General features: G+C 39.7%; 2 protein-coding genes across 3 annotated transcripts in view; both read right to left on the bottom strand.

Moving 5' to 3' along the window:
- The window catches only part of UBA6 (ubiquitin like modifier activating enzyme 6), a 30,260-nt gene extending 22,483 nt beyond the window's left edge, over nt 1-7,777 (bottom strand). The window contains exons 1-9 of one of the 2 annotated variants that reach the window (XM_042811668.1): nt 7,708-7,777; nt 7,307-7,428; nt 5,583-5,650; nt 4,288-4,382; nt 3,430-3,458; nt 2,520-2,614; nt 2,095-2,206; nt 1,073-1,153; nt 373-495 (exon numbers count right to left, since the gene is read on the bottom strand). In XM_042811668.1, coding sequence (XP_042667602.1) covers nt 373-495; nt 1,073-1,153; nt 2,095-2,206; nt 2,520-2,614; nt 3,430-3,458; nt 4,288-4,382; nt 5,583-5,623 — 576 coding nt within the window. In that variant the 5' untranslated portion in view covers nt 5,624-5,650; nt 7,307-7,428; nt 7,708-7,777. Of the gene's footprint in view, nt 1-372; nt 496-1,072; nt 1,154-2,094; nt 2,207-2,495; nt 3,392-3,429; nt 3,459-4,287; nt 4,383-5,582; nt 5,651-7,306; nt 7,429-7,707 lie in introns of those variants that run through there. The other variant, XM_042811669.1, reaches the window with a different exon arrangement.
- Nucleotides 7,778-12,013: 4,236 nt separating this feature from the next.
- Nucleotides 12,014-16,832, bottom strand: part of LOC122156960 (transmembrane protease serine 11E-like) — a 40,572-nt gene continuing 35,753 nt past the window's right edge. Inside the window, exons 10-11 of the mRNA XM_042812274.1 lie at nt 15,988-16,130; nt 12,014-14,698 (exon numbers count right to left, since the gene is read on the bottom strand). Of these exons, the coding sequence (XP_042668208.1) occupies nt 14,537-14,698; nt 15,988-16,130 (305 nt within the window). The 3' untranslated portion in view covers nt 12,014-14,536. The remainder of the gene's footprint in view (nt 14,699-15,987; nt 16,131-16,832) is intronic.

The following is a 16,832-nucleotide window of genomic DNA, read 5'->3' as shown; positions in this document are numbered from 1 at the left end:
TGCAGTTTCTCACTAAGAAGTGGCTAATTTCAGGAGTATTTCAGGGCTTCTTTTGAAGACTTAACCTATTCCCACACCACGGCTACGTCCTCTTCTCTCCACATTTTATCTCCTTCTTTCTCTAAAAAAGCCTGAACATTATGATGCTGCATTTTAAGTAACATCCAGGAGGCATCAGTATGCTCTGTGGTATTAGCACTTATCACTGTTTTTGAGAGATATTACAAACATGGAGCTTGGTCTGCCTCTGCTATGCAGTTTTCAATTCCCTAGCAGGCTAATAAACACACTGGAACACACTGTTGGCCATGAAGCCAGTAATGACTTACAATAAAGCAAGGTTATGGTAGCACAATTACATTTATCCCTTACTTGCGTAATATTTGAAATGAAGATCTCCTTTGGCTCCTCTCCTGTTGTATCCAACACCTCAAATTCATCACCAAAGTCGCAAAACAGACGTGAACATATGCCATATACATCTGCACTGATGAACTACAAAACAGCAAAAATTGTGAGCATCTCAGAAACAGCTTATGCCAAAGGAATGAATTCTTACAACCAAGTTTGTCCTAAGCTAGCAGAGGGGACTTCTGCTCTGACAATCTGGTGAAAATCTGTCACAAACACCCGGGTCACTGACTACACAGCACAGCATTGAAGACAGACTTGGAATACCTCATTAGCATTTCAGAACCTCTGCAAAAAAAACAGGAGTCACAGCAATAACAAGTGAAATATTGCCATTTCTACTACAGTCAGATTTAGTCTCACCCTGTTCTCTTTGAACAAGAATTATGTGCTAATGGTGACAACTATTTCTTTACTATGAGTTTTTTTTTTCTTTTTTTTTTTTTAATTTATTTCTAAAGAACAAACCTATGGTTACTCAAATAACATCAAACATATGCACAGAACAGTAGCAGCAAACTCCCCAAAAATCACACTGCTCCATCAACACGGTATCTGCAGAAAACTATATACCTCACAACATGCTTTCTCCATTTCTGGAAAGAGCATGTTGCAGAATGATCACTGTATGGATTAATGACCCGTTTAACTTTTCTATTACCTTAATGGGTGGCTGCTGAGCATGACAGAAGTCATTAATCTTCTTCTGCAGTGACAGGCTTACTTCAGTCAATATGACACACTGTGAGAAAGAATACAAATAAAGCTAAAACACCAAAAAACAATCAATGCTTCAAGGATGGAAAATGTACTAGTAAGTTAGTCAGGAATTCTGAACCTCTAAGACTCCTTTCCTCCTCCCCTTGCTTAACAGACAAAGAGGTCTCATGTCAAGTTTTCTCATTAGAACAGGTGGGTTACCACTCCAATAGCTGGGGAAATAAGGGCAACAGGGCCAGGAACAGCAAATTCTCACTTTTTTACTGCAGCTGAGAAACAAAACCTAATTACAGTACTCTAGAAAATTATACGTCAATTCTGAAAAAAAAAAAAAACATGTAGCTCTTGATTTTTAAGATTAGAATTAGCAAATAATAGTACTGATATATTCTAACACTAACCAGTGCATACCAAGAAGCCACTCCTTTGCATAGCTGAGACACTCAGAAATTTGCTTGGCTTGGGTATTATCAACAGCCAAAAAGTATGAGATTCCAACTCATCCTGACTCAAGCACACAGGCAGGAGACAGCTGGTTGAACAACTGAAAAAATCCTCATTCCACTACAGAGTAGCTCACATTCTGCTAATTAGGTACATACATATATAAGTAACCTAATTGAACAGAAAGCGTTTCTGCTGCACAAAATACAATGCACAAAACACAGGTAGAACATACTGCAATATAACTGAAAAAAAAAAGTCACAGTTTTATCTTGTAAATAAGAAAAACATTCTATCTCAAATCTCAAGTAACTACTTATTGTCACAGAAAATTCCATAATTGATGTGAACTGCTAGGAACAGAAACAGTTCCAGTCTTGAAAAAACAAGCAGGATCATTTAATTAGTCCAAACACATCTTTCCTTCAATCATCTCAGAATGTACTTGAAAATTTGTTTCAATTTCATTTACTTACACAAAAAAGATCAAGTTGTTTGCTCTGTTGAAGAGTGACATACCTGATATTGCTTTAGGAAAGACAGATCTATGCTTTCATCTAGTGGCACAGTTGATGCTGCTACATGCACATATGGATTAAGTTCTGCAATGTGATGAAGAGTGGCCTCAGCCCTGAAAGAACAAAAACAGGGTTTTTTTATGCATTTAACAAAATGAATTTTCTAAACTGGACTTCACACTACACACGCCCTACAAGAGCTCCTAGCGACAATCTTATTTCTTCACATTTAAATTCCTAGCAGGTCTGAGGAAAAAAGCTGTATCCAATGGACAGTAGTACATGCTGATGTTCTGACATCATGGCCATCTTCTGGTCTTGCAAAGATGGATGAGAAAGTCTAAGGAAGAAATGCACCCTGGCCCTCACTACTAAATTTAAGAAGTGAGATAGTCAACTTACATTCACCCCAGAGACTTGACCAACCTGTTCCTCTGACTGATTATGTCGTCTTCATGGATGAAGAAGTTGGTCCCTAAATCCCACTGTGTGCATTGCTTGGTGTCATGAACTGTAAGAGCCTAAGAAAGAATAAAATAACCCACACCTACTGTGTTAGCACACAGAAGAATGGATTAAGCCTCATATAAATTGCTGTAAAGTCTAGCATCACAGAAGGTCTGGTTGTAATGTACAGAGGAATGAGCTCCTCCAATCTCTTTGCCAAAAGACCTCTTCCTATTTGAGAGAGAGGAATGGATCTGGAAGACAAATTTCATTAAACATTTTCCTCCCAGCTTGCAGAGGTGAGAACATTTAAATACTGAGGATGATTTCTGCCACACCACAATTAAAATGCAAAACTGCAATCTGTAATTGAACAAGCTTCCAAACTTATTATGGTTTTTTAGTGATTGGAAGAAACAATGTTAAAAGGCTTCTCTAATAACATTAATCCCAGCAACAAAAAAAAGCAGTTGTCAGATTAAAACATGCAACTGTTTTAGATTCTGTATAAATGGATTCTGACAGGTGACAGAATAGGGTAACATTTTGAAGAGATTGGCTTTTGCATTTGTACTACTCGCCATTTATGAGAGATGGCTTTAAAAAAAAAAAAGCATTCAATACCTGATCAGCAGTTGTCTGAAATATTTCATGTGAACTACTTCAGAATGCTTCTACTGAGGATCTAAGAAGGCATGAAAACTCAGATTTCACAGTAATGCAAGACTCACACCATACCACTATGACATTCTGAAGTTTTTGTAGCCAGATCCTCATAAGTTTTGCAATCTTCCCACAGAAAGGCAGTTTCAGAAACTTAGGATTAGCTAGCTTTGTGGTGCTGCCCCTTTCCCTCCCGCTCACCAAAGAACAGAACTATTTTACATACCTTTACACCAGCCAGAATTATATTTTTGGCTAAAAAAAAAAAAATAAATAAAAAAAGAGGCTGTTACAGATTTCTCACAAAGCTCTAAGTGAAAAGCTACGTGGGTGGACAGTAGCAGTATGCCATTCCTAAGAACTTCACAGCTTAAGGGTTTGTTTTCTTTCATGTTTAGTTTAAGCACTCTACCACCACTGAAATCAGAACAAGAGCAAAGTTAGAAAGACTCTTCTACATTTGTCATTCATCAGCTGTTCATCCCACAAATGTGATTACAGAGATGCTAATGAAAATAAACAGCAAAACCTCACGTACACATTCTGGCATTTGGTGAAGAGTTCTACTGAAGGCAACTTAAAGGGTAATAATCTAGGTGTGGACAAGACTTGTCATGGCTGTTTTTTAAAGAGTAAATGAATGGTTATTGGCCCTCTTGCACTGGGACAATTATACCAGTTTTAACCAAATTGCATCTGTTCCCCTTCCCCTCACGTCCCCATTTTCTGTAAAGCAATAATTCAGTCTATAATTGTTCCTATATTAGGTTTATTGACAATGAAACCTGAAGGAATAATCCAGATTACACACTCTCAATTTCCACCCAGACATGAGATTTTGGGTAGAGCTACCTGCACTACAAGCATATTTTCAAATAAAATTTAAAACTTTGTTCTACTGGAAAGCTTTTTAGACAGAAGCCCTCAATCTTTCCGTCATCTACGCTACTTACACATGCTGAACACATATTCACTCAGATACCTCACACATTCTTATTACATCTAAAATAAGCTTTAGAAGCAAGCTGGGACAGTGTGTTTGTGTATGCTTGTGTCTGCTTACACAAATGATAACCAAACTTACCAATCTCCACACCAAGACCACCTACACCACTCAGGAACACATGGGACTGAGCCATCTTCTGCATTGCTGTGTCTCCAAGAACATACCTCTGCCGACTACATCAAAGATAAATTCAAATTAAAACAAGACACAAACAAAATCAAGAGCAAGCTAAAATGCTTTTAGTTTCCATGGCTATTTCTTTCCTCCTAGTGTCCCAACCAGCTTTTAATCTGCAGTACTACCTTCTGCAGATGAACATGCATCAGCAGTGACAGGTGCACAGCTATATTTACCAGTTTTCCAATCAACAAGAACTAAGAATGCAACATGCATAGTCTGAACTGTACACTGGTTTAGGAAGTAAATGCTTACCAAATGCAATACTTGAGTCCACAATACAAATAGCAAAATGCATTTAGTAGAGTGCTTTTCAACTCCATGTTTTAGAGAAAAAAAAACTTTTTTTGTTTTAAATCAGTGCTTTTTTTTTTTTTTTTTTAAGGACGGTATAAAATTACTTCAGAACTAATTGTTGAAGAGACAAGCAAACTACAGAATTCTTTTACTATCAGAAATCTTCACATCAGGGAGTGCAGCAGCTTTTGTGATCAAACCCAGAACTCTGAAACACTGGTTGTTTCCAGCTGCACAACTAAATTACAACTATTTTAAGCACCATCTCCTGATGGGAAATGATTTTTGTGAAACTCGTCAAAGGCAAGCAGCTTGGCTGGTGTCTCATTTATCCAGCACACAAAAGATCAAAAGATAAGAGTCTTGTTTTTGTTTGTTTACTTGATTGATTTTGTTCTTTGTTTGTTTCTTTTTAAAGAAGCTTCTCATTCCACCATGTTTTTCTGGAGATACTGTTTGTTCCAAATACTGTAAACTTTTGTCACACCAAATGATCAAGTTACTCCCAGCTAACAAATTAAAAAATAAAAATAAACAGAAATAAAGAAAAGAAAGCCAAACCTAAAATCCAGGCCTAACTCAACAACTTCACATCTGGACAGAAAACAGATGTTATGACACTGGAAAAACGAACAGTTTCACAGGAAAATGGGTTACATCTTCAAACTATAGTTTGTGTAAGAACTGGTTAAGAAGCTTGGCAGGAAGTGGATTCATTTTGATAAGCTGGATGTTTTTCCTTCCACTTTCAAACCAAAGGAAGAAGCAGCACAAGTAGGCATACCTTGACCCAACAGGCAGTAGGCACTGCTTTCAAGCCCTGTCTTTCAAATTAACGTGTGTAGATCTAAGAGTTGCTGAAACATCAAGAACGACACTTAGAAATCAGATACTCTCACCTATACAAAGCATCGTCGATTTCCATAGAGTCTGCTGCCATGACGCAGTGCGATTGATTTGCACTAAACTGGTGACAAAATAAAGAACATAGTTAAAATAGATTTCAGCTTCCCTGCCACTTCCATTTATCCTGCTGAAAAACTGAGCAAAAAAGTCACATTAAGACGTGAATGCATTTAACTAAGAAATCAAATTAAACAGTTCAAAAGAGTTAAGAACAGAGTACTCACGCTATTAGGACCTTCTCATTTTAAAGTTATCAGTAAGCACCAAGATTATGAAGAAGCGCTGCCACTGGATAGGTTGATGTGCAAATCCATGAAGCATTCTTTTTATTTTTTATTTTACTTTTTTATGATGAGGTTGGACAGTGCCCTGTGCAATCTGATCTAGTTTCTCATTTAGCAGCTGGTGACCCTGCCCATGGGTTCTTTGAGGTCCCTTCCAACCCAAGCCATTCCATGATTCTTTTGTTAGCAATTTGTCCCCTCTGGGTCTGGCAGGAATTGCCACTAAACACAGGAGAAGTAAAACAGCCTCCAAGTTTGACCCAGAGCATCAGCATCTATCACAGCTAAAAAAGAACATATGTAAGATCCCCACAGACAGCCCCAGAAAACAATTTAGACATAGACATAGATAATCCCTTCTCCAAAGAGAAGAGACAGCAGTATGTTGGAGAGTAGGCCACAAACCTGACCAGTTAAGTTGCTCCACAGTGTGGATACTAGATCTAACACACTAGCCAACACAGAAGGCAATTAGCATGCAGCACCTTCCATCATTAGCCACTTCTGCAGTGCTCCTATGCACTTACACAGCAAGCACTGAATATAAGAAATATCAATGTTAATAGATTATCTTAGAAAACAGCTCTCAATATAGAAAGTATCAGACCACATCTGAGAGTCCAGTACTTGAGTCTCTGCTCAGCTAAAAGCCTTAACTTTTCCTCTCTGACTGGAAATCCAGACTGAAAGTCTCCTCAGGTTACACCAACACCATCTCATAATGGCCCAACACAACCATCTCTGAGCCGTTCAGCTCCTCCACTGCACGTTCACTTTGGGACTGCCCAAAACAAAATGGTTTTGGTACAAAGGTGGGGAAGCTGATGCACCCTGAGGTACAACACACCTATCTTCCTCCCTCACTGCCCTCCAGCTGGTTCTGCTGCAGCAGCATGCTTGCTGACAGCCATCACACGTGCTCTCCTCCCCAATAGCTACTTGTAAATAATGAGGATGTGCAATGAACATACAGGGTTTGCCATCTGAATTACAAAAATACACCTGAGAAAGGCATTTCCAATACATATTTATCTACTATCAGTTCTCTTCCCGCATTCTTTGTTACAGCACAGAGCTGCTACCTGCATGCCAACTGTGTTTGGCAAAACAGATTTAGTTATTCCAAAAGAGAACAGTACCTTGGTCAAGCAGCCCTAGGACAAAACTCTGCTCACGCATTTCAGCATCCAAGCTGTATTTCTCATTTTATCTCAGCCCATTTGAACCTCTCTCAAAGAAGGACCTGCTTAGGGGTCCTCACCAAGTGCTCAACACTTAATACATACACTTCCATTTCTTCTCACTCTCAGCTGCTTGCAGAACACAGACCAGAGACAAACTAAGAAGCTACATCTGGGAAAGGAGGAGATGCTCTGAAAAAGGGCAAAAGCTCACGAGTCGTGGATTCGGTTTGGCTTCACGGTGCTTCTTACCTCGAAGTTACCACAGGCTCAGCTAACTACTTGCTGCTCAGCAGGCCGGGACAGCAGGGAGGCCTGACCGCATCCCACCTAACCAGGGCTTCCGGAGGCAGATCCCGGTCGAGGCAGACTCCCTGTTTGGTCAGCGGAAAGAGGGAACGCTCACACCCGCTCCTACCAACCCCGCGGGGCAACGCCGCCGCTGAAGGGTATCGACACAAAGCCAAAAGGCATTCAAACAAACCCGTCCAACCCCGCGGCCCGCCGCTCTGCGGGCATCCCCGCGGCCGCCCCTCTCCACGAGGGGTTGCTGCCAGAACCCCCGGGGCGCCGGGACATTCGCTCGGTTCAGGCCGCCCGCCCGCCTTCCCGCCCCGGGGCCCCACACGCCCCGACCCGCAGCCCGCCCTCACCGCGGCGGCCTGGCACTGCGAGCAGGCCTGCGTGCTGCCGGCGGGCCGAGGAGGAAAGGCAGGAAGCCGGGGCCGCTCCGCCTGCGCCGACATGAGGGGCCGGGCTATGGCCGCGCCGGTCGGCCCGCCTCCTGGCCCGCCCCGCCGCGACATGGCGGCCGCGAGATGGGGGTGCTGTGGTTTTCCTCTGGCTTCTGCTCTCACGCGGTGATTTGCAAGTGAAAGGTTTTTTTTTTAAATTTTTTTTTTTTTTTTTTTTTTTAAATATTCTGCAAGCACCGTGCTGTTAATAAATAAATAAAACTTAGTTACAAGCAAACATCATGTTCGAGAGTTACCGGTTTACGTGACAGGCTATTTCTGAGCCCCACTCTCCAGAGGCTGTCTCCACGCGATGGAGGATAAGCCAGCAAGATGTGGCCTATCTCAAATGTAGACCAGATTTATTGAAGTGGGGGGTTGGTGAGAGAAATTTGGCATCCCTACTGTATGCTGCATGGGCATCTAAAGGTACAAATTAGGCACAGAGCAGTCACACAACAAACAAACAACAGTCCAAGCCAAAACAAGTGCTCATGGAAACCTCTGTAGGTTGTTTGTTTTTGTTTTGTTTTGTTTTGTTTTTCATAGAATCACAGTCATTAAGGTTGGAAAAGACCTCTATGATCATCAGTTCAACCACCAACCCATCCTCACCATGCCCACTGACCACGTTCCTCTGTGCCACATCTGCCCACTGCTCCAACACCTCACAGTGACCTCACCACCCCCTTGGGCAGCCTGTGCCACTGCCTCACTGATCTTTTTTTACTCAACCTGAACTTTCCCTAGGCCATTCCCTCTCATCCTGTCGCTGTTATTTACCAGAGGCTGACCTCATCTTGCTACAACCTTTGAGGCAGTTGTATAGAACCATGAGGTCTTCCTTGAGCCTCATCTTCTCCAGACTGAAAAAACCCAGCTCCCTCAGCTGCTCCCCATAAGACTTGTGCTCCAAACCCCTCATAGTTTCACTGCCCTTCTCTGGACACACTCTAGGGCCTCAATATCTTTTTTGTAGCAAGGGACCCAAAACTGAACACAGTATTCAAGGCGCAGCCTGACCAGAGCTGAGTACAGGGAGACGATATTGGTATTCAGCCAGCGCAGATCAACTAAGGCAAGCTGTGGTAACTACTGCAGTCTCTACAGAGCTCTGGTACCACTAACTCCACATCACCTTCCATTCGTACCACTTTCTCTGCTACCTCTCCTCTTCCCATTTCCTGGGTTTGGTTAAGACTCCAATACTAAGAGCCTTCCTACCAGGCTGGTGACATCTCCCTTCAAGTCCCCCTTCCTTCAAATCCCAAGTTTTGATCCTCTTTGTGCTTTCACATCTGCTACATTATTTTCAATTATATTAGAATTTCTACCTCATGTAACTGGTACATGACTGACCGGTATATGACTGACTTGATCCTTCCAAGTCTTCCCCAGTTATGGGGCAGCTTTTGTGCTGAATTATTAAATATGACTAAGAGTGGCTGGACAACACTCATCATTCAAACACAGGCCTTGCTGTAGCAGGATCACACTGAAAGTACTTGCCCACTAGATGTGGGTTTCTTACAACACACAGAGAAGATACGGACAAACTTCCTAGACCACTAGAGGCCACTAGAAGCCTAAAATGGTGGACTGCAAGACAGGATAAACCACAAAAGCAATGCAGGAAGAATGCAATTCATACTAGTAAGGCAATTGATATTTAAGGCTGGTATTTGCTTTTCATCTTTTTTGCAAAAGACCCGAAATCAGAGTATGCAAATACATACAAAATCAGTTACATTATTTCAAAAGACTTCAAGAGCCACGCACAGACCTCATGAAATGAATTATATGGAGTTCCAGCTCTAAGGAGTAAAAAAAGCAAACAAACAAAAAGAAGTTTGAAGATGCAAAAAAAAAATATCAGCTTTAGTTTTGCCACTTTGATATTTTTTCTCAGTGATTTTTACCTTTAATTTGTGGTTTCTTTCCTTACAAGTGAACATGCTTCTCTCTATATGTATTAAACTAACACTTATTGTTTTTAAGAATGTATCAACCAAATGTGTTATGAAAAATTAAAAAAAAAAATAAAAATCTGCTACATACCCTGTTTCTGTCCTGGTTATTGCACTCTTGAGATGCACATCACCTCAATATGCAGTCATTCCACACAAACCAGATTTTGTGTAGTAACACTGAAAAGCCCTTTGCCTAAATGGAGAAACAGCAACAACCAGTTAATTCTTGCCCATCAGTTCAGCAGGAACAAAACAAAGACTCATTGTCAATGAAACTATAAATATAGGCGTTCTAAGCCCAACTGCCAAATAAAACCAACAGGTTCTGTTTACCATAGCAGCCAAAGAAACTGGTTCCCAGACACATCAATTGGCAGCAGGTATACTCAGGAGCTCTCTTTTTTGACGGTACCAAATAAAAAACATACAGGTTTAGTGCTTATTTTCCAAGATTGCAAAAGTTGAAACAACTGGAGCCACTTCTTTCTTTTCACGCACAACCTCATCTTTTATATATATATATATATATATATATATATATATATATATATATATACACACCTAAGACCTTAGTTATAAAAAATAAAAATAATTAATCAGAAAACAAAATAATCCTCTGTAGTTGTACCAGATTAAAGTAAGCTACAGTTTTTGAGATTGGCAAAAAGTACCAGCATAAGGCTTTCAGTTTTCTGGCATTCTGAGGCCAATCGTTGGTACCTTGCTATCAGAACAATCTTTCTGTGCTTAGGCCAGTGCATTATTATAGAGTCATTCTGTACACAGGTATTGAATGTCTCTTTAAAGCCAACGTTTGCAAAAGGAACTACAGCAGATAGCTGTAAAGCTCCCTTCCATCTGCTATGAAAATCTCAGCCGCTAACACTTTTTAAGTGTTAATTTTCTGAATTTCAGGTGCAATTTCTAATTCTTGATAAGAACTCCCTAGGGGAGATTGGGAGGATGCCTTTGCTTTTCTGACTTGATCAGTTAATAAATTAGCCACAAATCTCCATATCATTTTCTCACTAGAAATGTGTTACACAATTCTCTTTAGCACACAGGCCTGTACAGAAATATCCATAAATCCACATCAGAAGCATTATTTCAATAGATTTCCAAACATCTTGCCATAAGCTGTGGCTGACCATGGGCTCTTAAAACAATGAGGTGCTGTCAGGACATGTGATGTGGAAGTGCTTTGCTGGCACATTTTAAAGGCCCCCACCTTCACAGTGTGATGGGCTAAAGAGTCTTCTCACTTAAAGCTGCTCTAAATAGTGTGACATCTTCCTAGAAACCACATTAACAACGTTCTTAAAATCCTGATGCAGATAAACAAAAGGTACCAATTACCCAAGGTGAATCCAAGCTGACATGCTTGAAAGCATTTCCAAAAGCAAAAGGCAGCTTTTCCATGCACGTGTATCTGTAACACAAACTGCAAGTTGCCAGATAAGTATTAATTGGGGTACATAATATCTTTTGGCTCTCAGCTCTTCTAATTTGTTAACAGGAACAGCAGACGTGGAATTGGAGTTTCCACAAGCTTTACTTACATAAGGTATCCCAATGACTGCTTGATGTCACTCAACCAGACCTCCTCAGGCGATTAGGCCTTGTGCAATCAGGCTTTTATTTCCTTCCTATTTGTGCTTCAGGTTGCAAGTTAGCATTGGGCAAGCCCCAACCAACTTGATTTGGATAACCAGAAGTTTGGAACATGCTTCTGGAAGCTGTAAATCTGCCTGGGTAATTTCAGGAGAATTGGTATGTCAGCTGCATAGAAGTCCCTACTGCCAAGAGCCAGGAAGGTCATGTTACAGGGATAGGATTTTGCAAGACAAGAAGCATGGTGGTTGTTTCCTGGATGAAGGTTCAGATTTACTCTCAAATTTACATAGCACTAAATGTATTGAAATTCCCATTAGAGTATTTTAGTGTTTTAAAAAAATTAATGTCTCACTTCTGTTGCTGCAGAAATGTCTGTAAAGCTCCAGCCACTGTTAAAGGAAAATTCCTAGGATCAGGAATGAACAGAAAGAACTGAAGTTTCAGAATAGTCTTACAACAAACTAAAGACTAGTTTATTCTGAGTCAATCACACATTTCAGCAGTTACTATTAAAGAAGAAAGGACAAAAAAGGAGCATTTTTAAATACATTTAATGTTACGAAATATATTACCTTTATATCATTCAAATCCTTACTAAATCTTAACAATAATAAAAGGTTTTTAAAAATCTTTTTCCTTAATCACACAATAGTCTCTCTCTCTTTTTTTAATTCTACCGCAGAAAACAGAATCTTCATAAATAAAACACTGACATGGAGTATAAGACAAACCCAGGCCAGACAGTTTGTTAAAAGTTTGTGAAGAAAAGTGCATCTGGCTGGCTCAGGACTCCCTGAGTAAGGTAGACATTCTCCTACACACCTCTTGGCTGTTTGGCCTCTCACAATAAAATCTGAAATAAAGGCTGCCTTTCTCATTTTAAAGGTATTAAATACATGTTACTTTCATTGTGAGGTAGGAACCAGTTTATACGGATTACAGATAACCTGGGCCTTGACCCCTTATTGCCGCCCCTCCATTTGGTAGACAAAATGATGGATTTAAGGGAAAAACAAAGCCTTACGTTCCTCTGAAAGTGAACCACAGTTTACTTTCAATTGCAATTCATCCGCTGATTGTAAGGAAGGGCATTCAGCTACAAAACAATAAGAGGCACAAAAAACTAGGTGTAATTTCTTTTCCTCATTCTCCTACATTAGTGGGACCTGAACACTACAAGAAAACAGTGTTCCCATGTGACCTAATCCCAAACTCTACAGTTTGCATTCAGCCCAGAGTAAATTCTTAGTTTAAAAATAGCAGCAACTCAAAAGTGCATAAATTACAAACTTCATCAATAAATTAAGGAAACAGATTTGCTGCATCCAACTATCCTCCTAACTGTCCCAAGATCCTTTTCATTTTTAAATGAATATGGAAAATCAGAAGAAAGATACTATTATTTCAAAAGCAAAGCTAAACTAAAACCTTCAATTCTTTCTGAGACAAGGCATCTTCATTTTTGATGGTTGCTTGTTGTGTTGTTTTTGTTTTTTTTTTTAAACTAAAATTCAAAAGATATGGAAAAAAGACTGGAAGGAGCTGAAAAATAAGACGATCTCTCCCCCACCCCTTTAAGGCTTCAACATAGGATTTTCCATCCATGTGTACATTTTCATTCAGGGTTTGACTTTTCAGGAAATGGTAAGCATCCTGTTCCCATGGATTCTGATTATTACAGAGCTTGCACAGAAGAAAGGCTGAGGAGAGACCCAATCCTGAGCAGAAGAGGAGGTGAGATGCTCTGGAGAGATTTTCAGTTGTTTTAAGTTTAGCTGCGGGGTTTGCAGCTGCTTTCACGTCTCGTACAGACTCCTTGAGTCCTGTATTCACAGCCTAAAAGCAGTCCTGTGGCCATTCAAAGACAGCAGAAGGAGACAGTACTGGATTGACATTTTGGTTCCGTATATTGAAGGCCTGGGCTGTAGGGAACAGCAATAGTCATGTCACTGGACTCCTTTCCAACAAAAATCTAGTAGATGTCATGCACAGAGGTAGGAAAAGTGCTTAATCTGCATATAAAGATAGCGTTTACTCTGACGTTTCCATCTGGACTGTTCTTCAATACGAAATTGCTCTTCAGACTCATAAAACAGGATCATATTTATCCATGGCAGAAATTAATCCATCAGTGAAACAAGATGGTTTATCACTATTTATTTTCTTTGCAGTGAGATGACTTCTGTTGGCTGGCATGCCCTTGGAAAGCACACTATTTCTTGACTTGAAGTAAAAAGGCAGTTCCCAGATTATCTGTGGCAAGTACTTTTTCCTTTAGCATAAATTTAAATGCTGGGTTGCATTCCAGTGAGCTTGTTTGTGGGCTCACACATGACAAATAAAGTTTGGTAGAGCTTGTGTTTCTGCATCATTAGCATGATGTGAGTTGAACAGTCTGTAGAGAAGTGCATAGCTCCAGAAGTAGCAGCACAGCATCACGACAAAGCACTTCTACAATAGCGTTTTTGAGTAACTTGAACTTCATATAATCTACCAAAAAATCTGTTTAAAAACGTGCTTTATAACAAGAACATCAAGCTTCTGTCTTGTCCCATTGAACTAACTGCAAGCACAGAAATCCTCCTCTTTCTTAGTTTGGACCTACCCTCAGTCCTGGCGGATCCACTATTAGCTATGAAGACCACTGAGCAGGGTGAGTATGCAGGATCTCAGATGCAGTCTGTGCAGATGATGATCTCTAACAAGAATAATAATCAAGGGTTCACTTTCCTAGAAACACAGCTGTGACAATATTTTCTTCACTGGAAGAAGAAGGTTCAGCTTCCTCTATGCTTAGAGTGTGGACATCTTCAGACCTCAGCCATAGCTGAAAAAAATTTCTTATTTCCTGAAAAAATGTTTGTGTTGTTAAGGAGGTAAATTGCTAGCTTTTAAATGTTAGTTGAATAACACCTGTTTATATTTTCTGATAAAAATGAGAACTCTTCAAAGTTGGAAGACGAGGAAGGCAATCTCATATGTTTAGTATAAATTCACAAGAGCTTAGGATCTCTGACAGCAAAGATAGTGCTTGCTGCAGGCAAAACTTGCTTTGACCATAACTAATAGGAATACACATATTAAAAAAAAATAACCTTTCACAAATACAGACAATTATGAGTTACATGTAACCTATGTAATTATATCCATTTTTGATTTTGGAATTAGATGCCAGTTTTTGAGGTAATCCAGTCACGGAAATAAGTCACTCGTGTATAAACTCCAGGTTTGTTTGGCTTGGCACATTCATCTCCCCAGCTCACTATTCCCACGAGGTACCACATCAGTCTAGAATCTGGAGTAACCAGTGGTCCCCCAGAGTCTCCCTAGAGAAAGAGGAGAGGGAAAAAAAAAAAAAAAGATTTATTTGTTCAGAAGGGAAAACATAAGTCTTATCATTAGACAAGAGGGTCTGGTGCATCCAGTAAGATAGAAAAGCAAGCAGTGTTTCAAGAGCTGCCATTTGTGCAGAATCCAGGGTATATATGAAATTTGAGTCTGCAGTCAGTGGCTATTTCCTGTTTGCCATGAAGTCTCTTGACCGGCCTGTGATTGTACAGTATCCTTCCATTAAAAATCAAGCAAACAAAAAATTCCCTTCTCATTTTGTGACCCTTCTCATTTTGTGAAGCATTCCTCATACTGCTTTGTCTTCTCCTCAAAGTCATTTTTTTATTTATTTTTACAGAAACCACTATCCTTTCAGCAAACTCTTTTAGACACTTGCAGCAATAACATTTCAGAAAGGATTTCATCAGAAAATTGGTCTTCTAATTAGATAATATCTCTTAAGACATTAGTCATTTTCAAAGGCTGAATTCAGATGCTGTTAGTAGCATGACATGGTAATAACAGTTCAGTGGAAATCTTGCAGGCTTAAAGGCAATTGTCACACAACAGAACAAATACACCATCATCCAGCAAGATGCATTACTGAAATACACAGCAGCTGCACCCTTCTGTTCAGGTCTCTTCAATGCTCAGTGAGACAGGAACAGAGGAATTAGGTCTCCAGTACTTACCTGCAAACAGCTTTTGTTTAAATCCATAGGACTGGGATTCTGGAAGGGGTCTGTTTTGAACCACTACTTACATGTATTTATTTTTTTTGTAAGTAACATTAATAGCAGTTGCCTTTTTAAAAGTTATTCCTGTAGAAATATTTTTGCAGGTGGTAATATTTTTGTTCAAACACCTGCAAAAATATAAGCACCTGCTAGTGATTGCTGTCCAGCAAATAAGGGTCTGGTGTGGAATAGCAACAGCAAAGGAGGAATAAAGCATCAATGTACAGGATACATTTTTGAAAAACAGATTTCATAGAAGATATGATGAGAAGCAATTGGGCTTATAGCAGCTATTTTGAGTTACAAAATGAAAATTTCATCTCATGCCATGAAAGGTTTAAGTTCTGAGTGTTATACTAATTTAGCTCCTTCAGTATGGATTTTACTTGCTAAATAATTTTAAGAAGTGCTACTTCACTTCACATCTTAATTCCTGTTTGAACAGAGCCTATTTAAAGGACTATTATACCGTTAGTGAATATTCGGTTAGCCAAATACTGAAATCAGCATTAAAAGAGTTTTCCTTTTTAATTTTCAGTTATTGTTACCTGACAAGCATCTACTCCTCCTTCTAAGTACCCAGCACACAACATCCTGGGTGTTATGTCCCCATCATACACTTCTTTTTTGTTGCAAGTGTCCGAGTCGATAAGTTTCACTGTTGCTTCCTGAAGAGCATTAGGAGTGGGACCTGAGGGAAAGAGTAGTACAGGCATTAACAGAATTGCATTTAATGTCTTACCAAGCACCAGATTAATTTGATATAATATGGAGGTTTTACTTCTTACTCTCTCTAGGCTGGGCCCTTAAGAAAAAAATACATACTCATAGTTTCACTTAGAAACTGTAATATTAAGACAGAACTAATGATTGCATGATACACAGTGCACCAACTGTAACACTGTATTGTACAAAGTTCCATCTGATACCATGGAACACAAATTACCTATCCATTTGGGCACATGATATGGCATCAAGGCATCTTGGTTCTATTGCTAAATGTACTCACAGCTTGGTCTGATATATGTGAGTCTGTACAAGTGATCATATCTAGCTCACTGTGGAAATTTTCTTGAAAGCCTGCACGGCTTTCTGTAGGCTTCTGGCTCAAGCTAAGAGAATATTTTTTTAGGCTCTCCATTAACACATGAGTGGCTTGGCCACCTGTCTCAAGTATCTACAATATAATATGGAAAGGCTGGGAAAAAAAAGAGGACATTTATGCTATTTTCTGCTTAAGTGGATAGTACCTCTTTCTTTGTCAAGTCTAATTTTAGAGCAAGAAACTGCTGCTCACTGTTGAACAAATCTATTGCTTGTAGACAAAAAATCAGGCTTGCTGCCATATAACATACAGCTACACAAGTGATACCTATTCAGTAGTAAATCAGTG

Source organism: Centrocercus urophasianus, unplaced genomic scaffold (assembly GCF_019232065.1).
Source record: "Centrocercus urophasianus isolate 14NV4802_14NV808 unplaced genomic scaffold, USGS_Curo_1.0 seq_13, whole genome shotgun sequence".
Classification (NCBI taxonomy): domain Eukaryota; kingdom Metazoa; phylum Chordata; class Aves; order Galliformes; family Phasianidae; genus Centrocercus; species Centrocercus urophasianus.
This window is presented reverse-complemented; position numbering and strand designations above follow the sequence as displayed.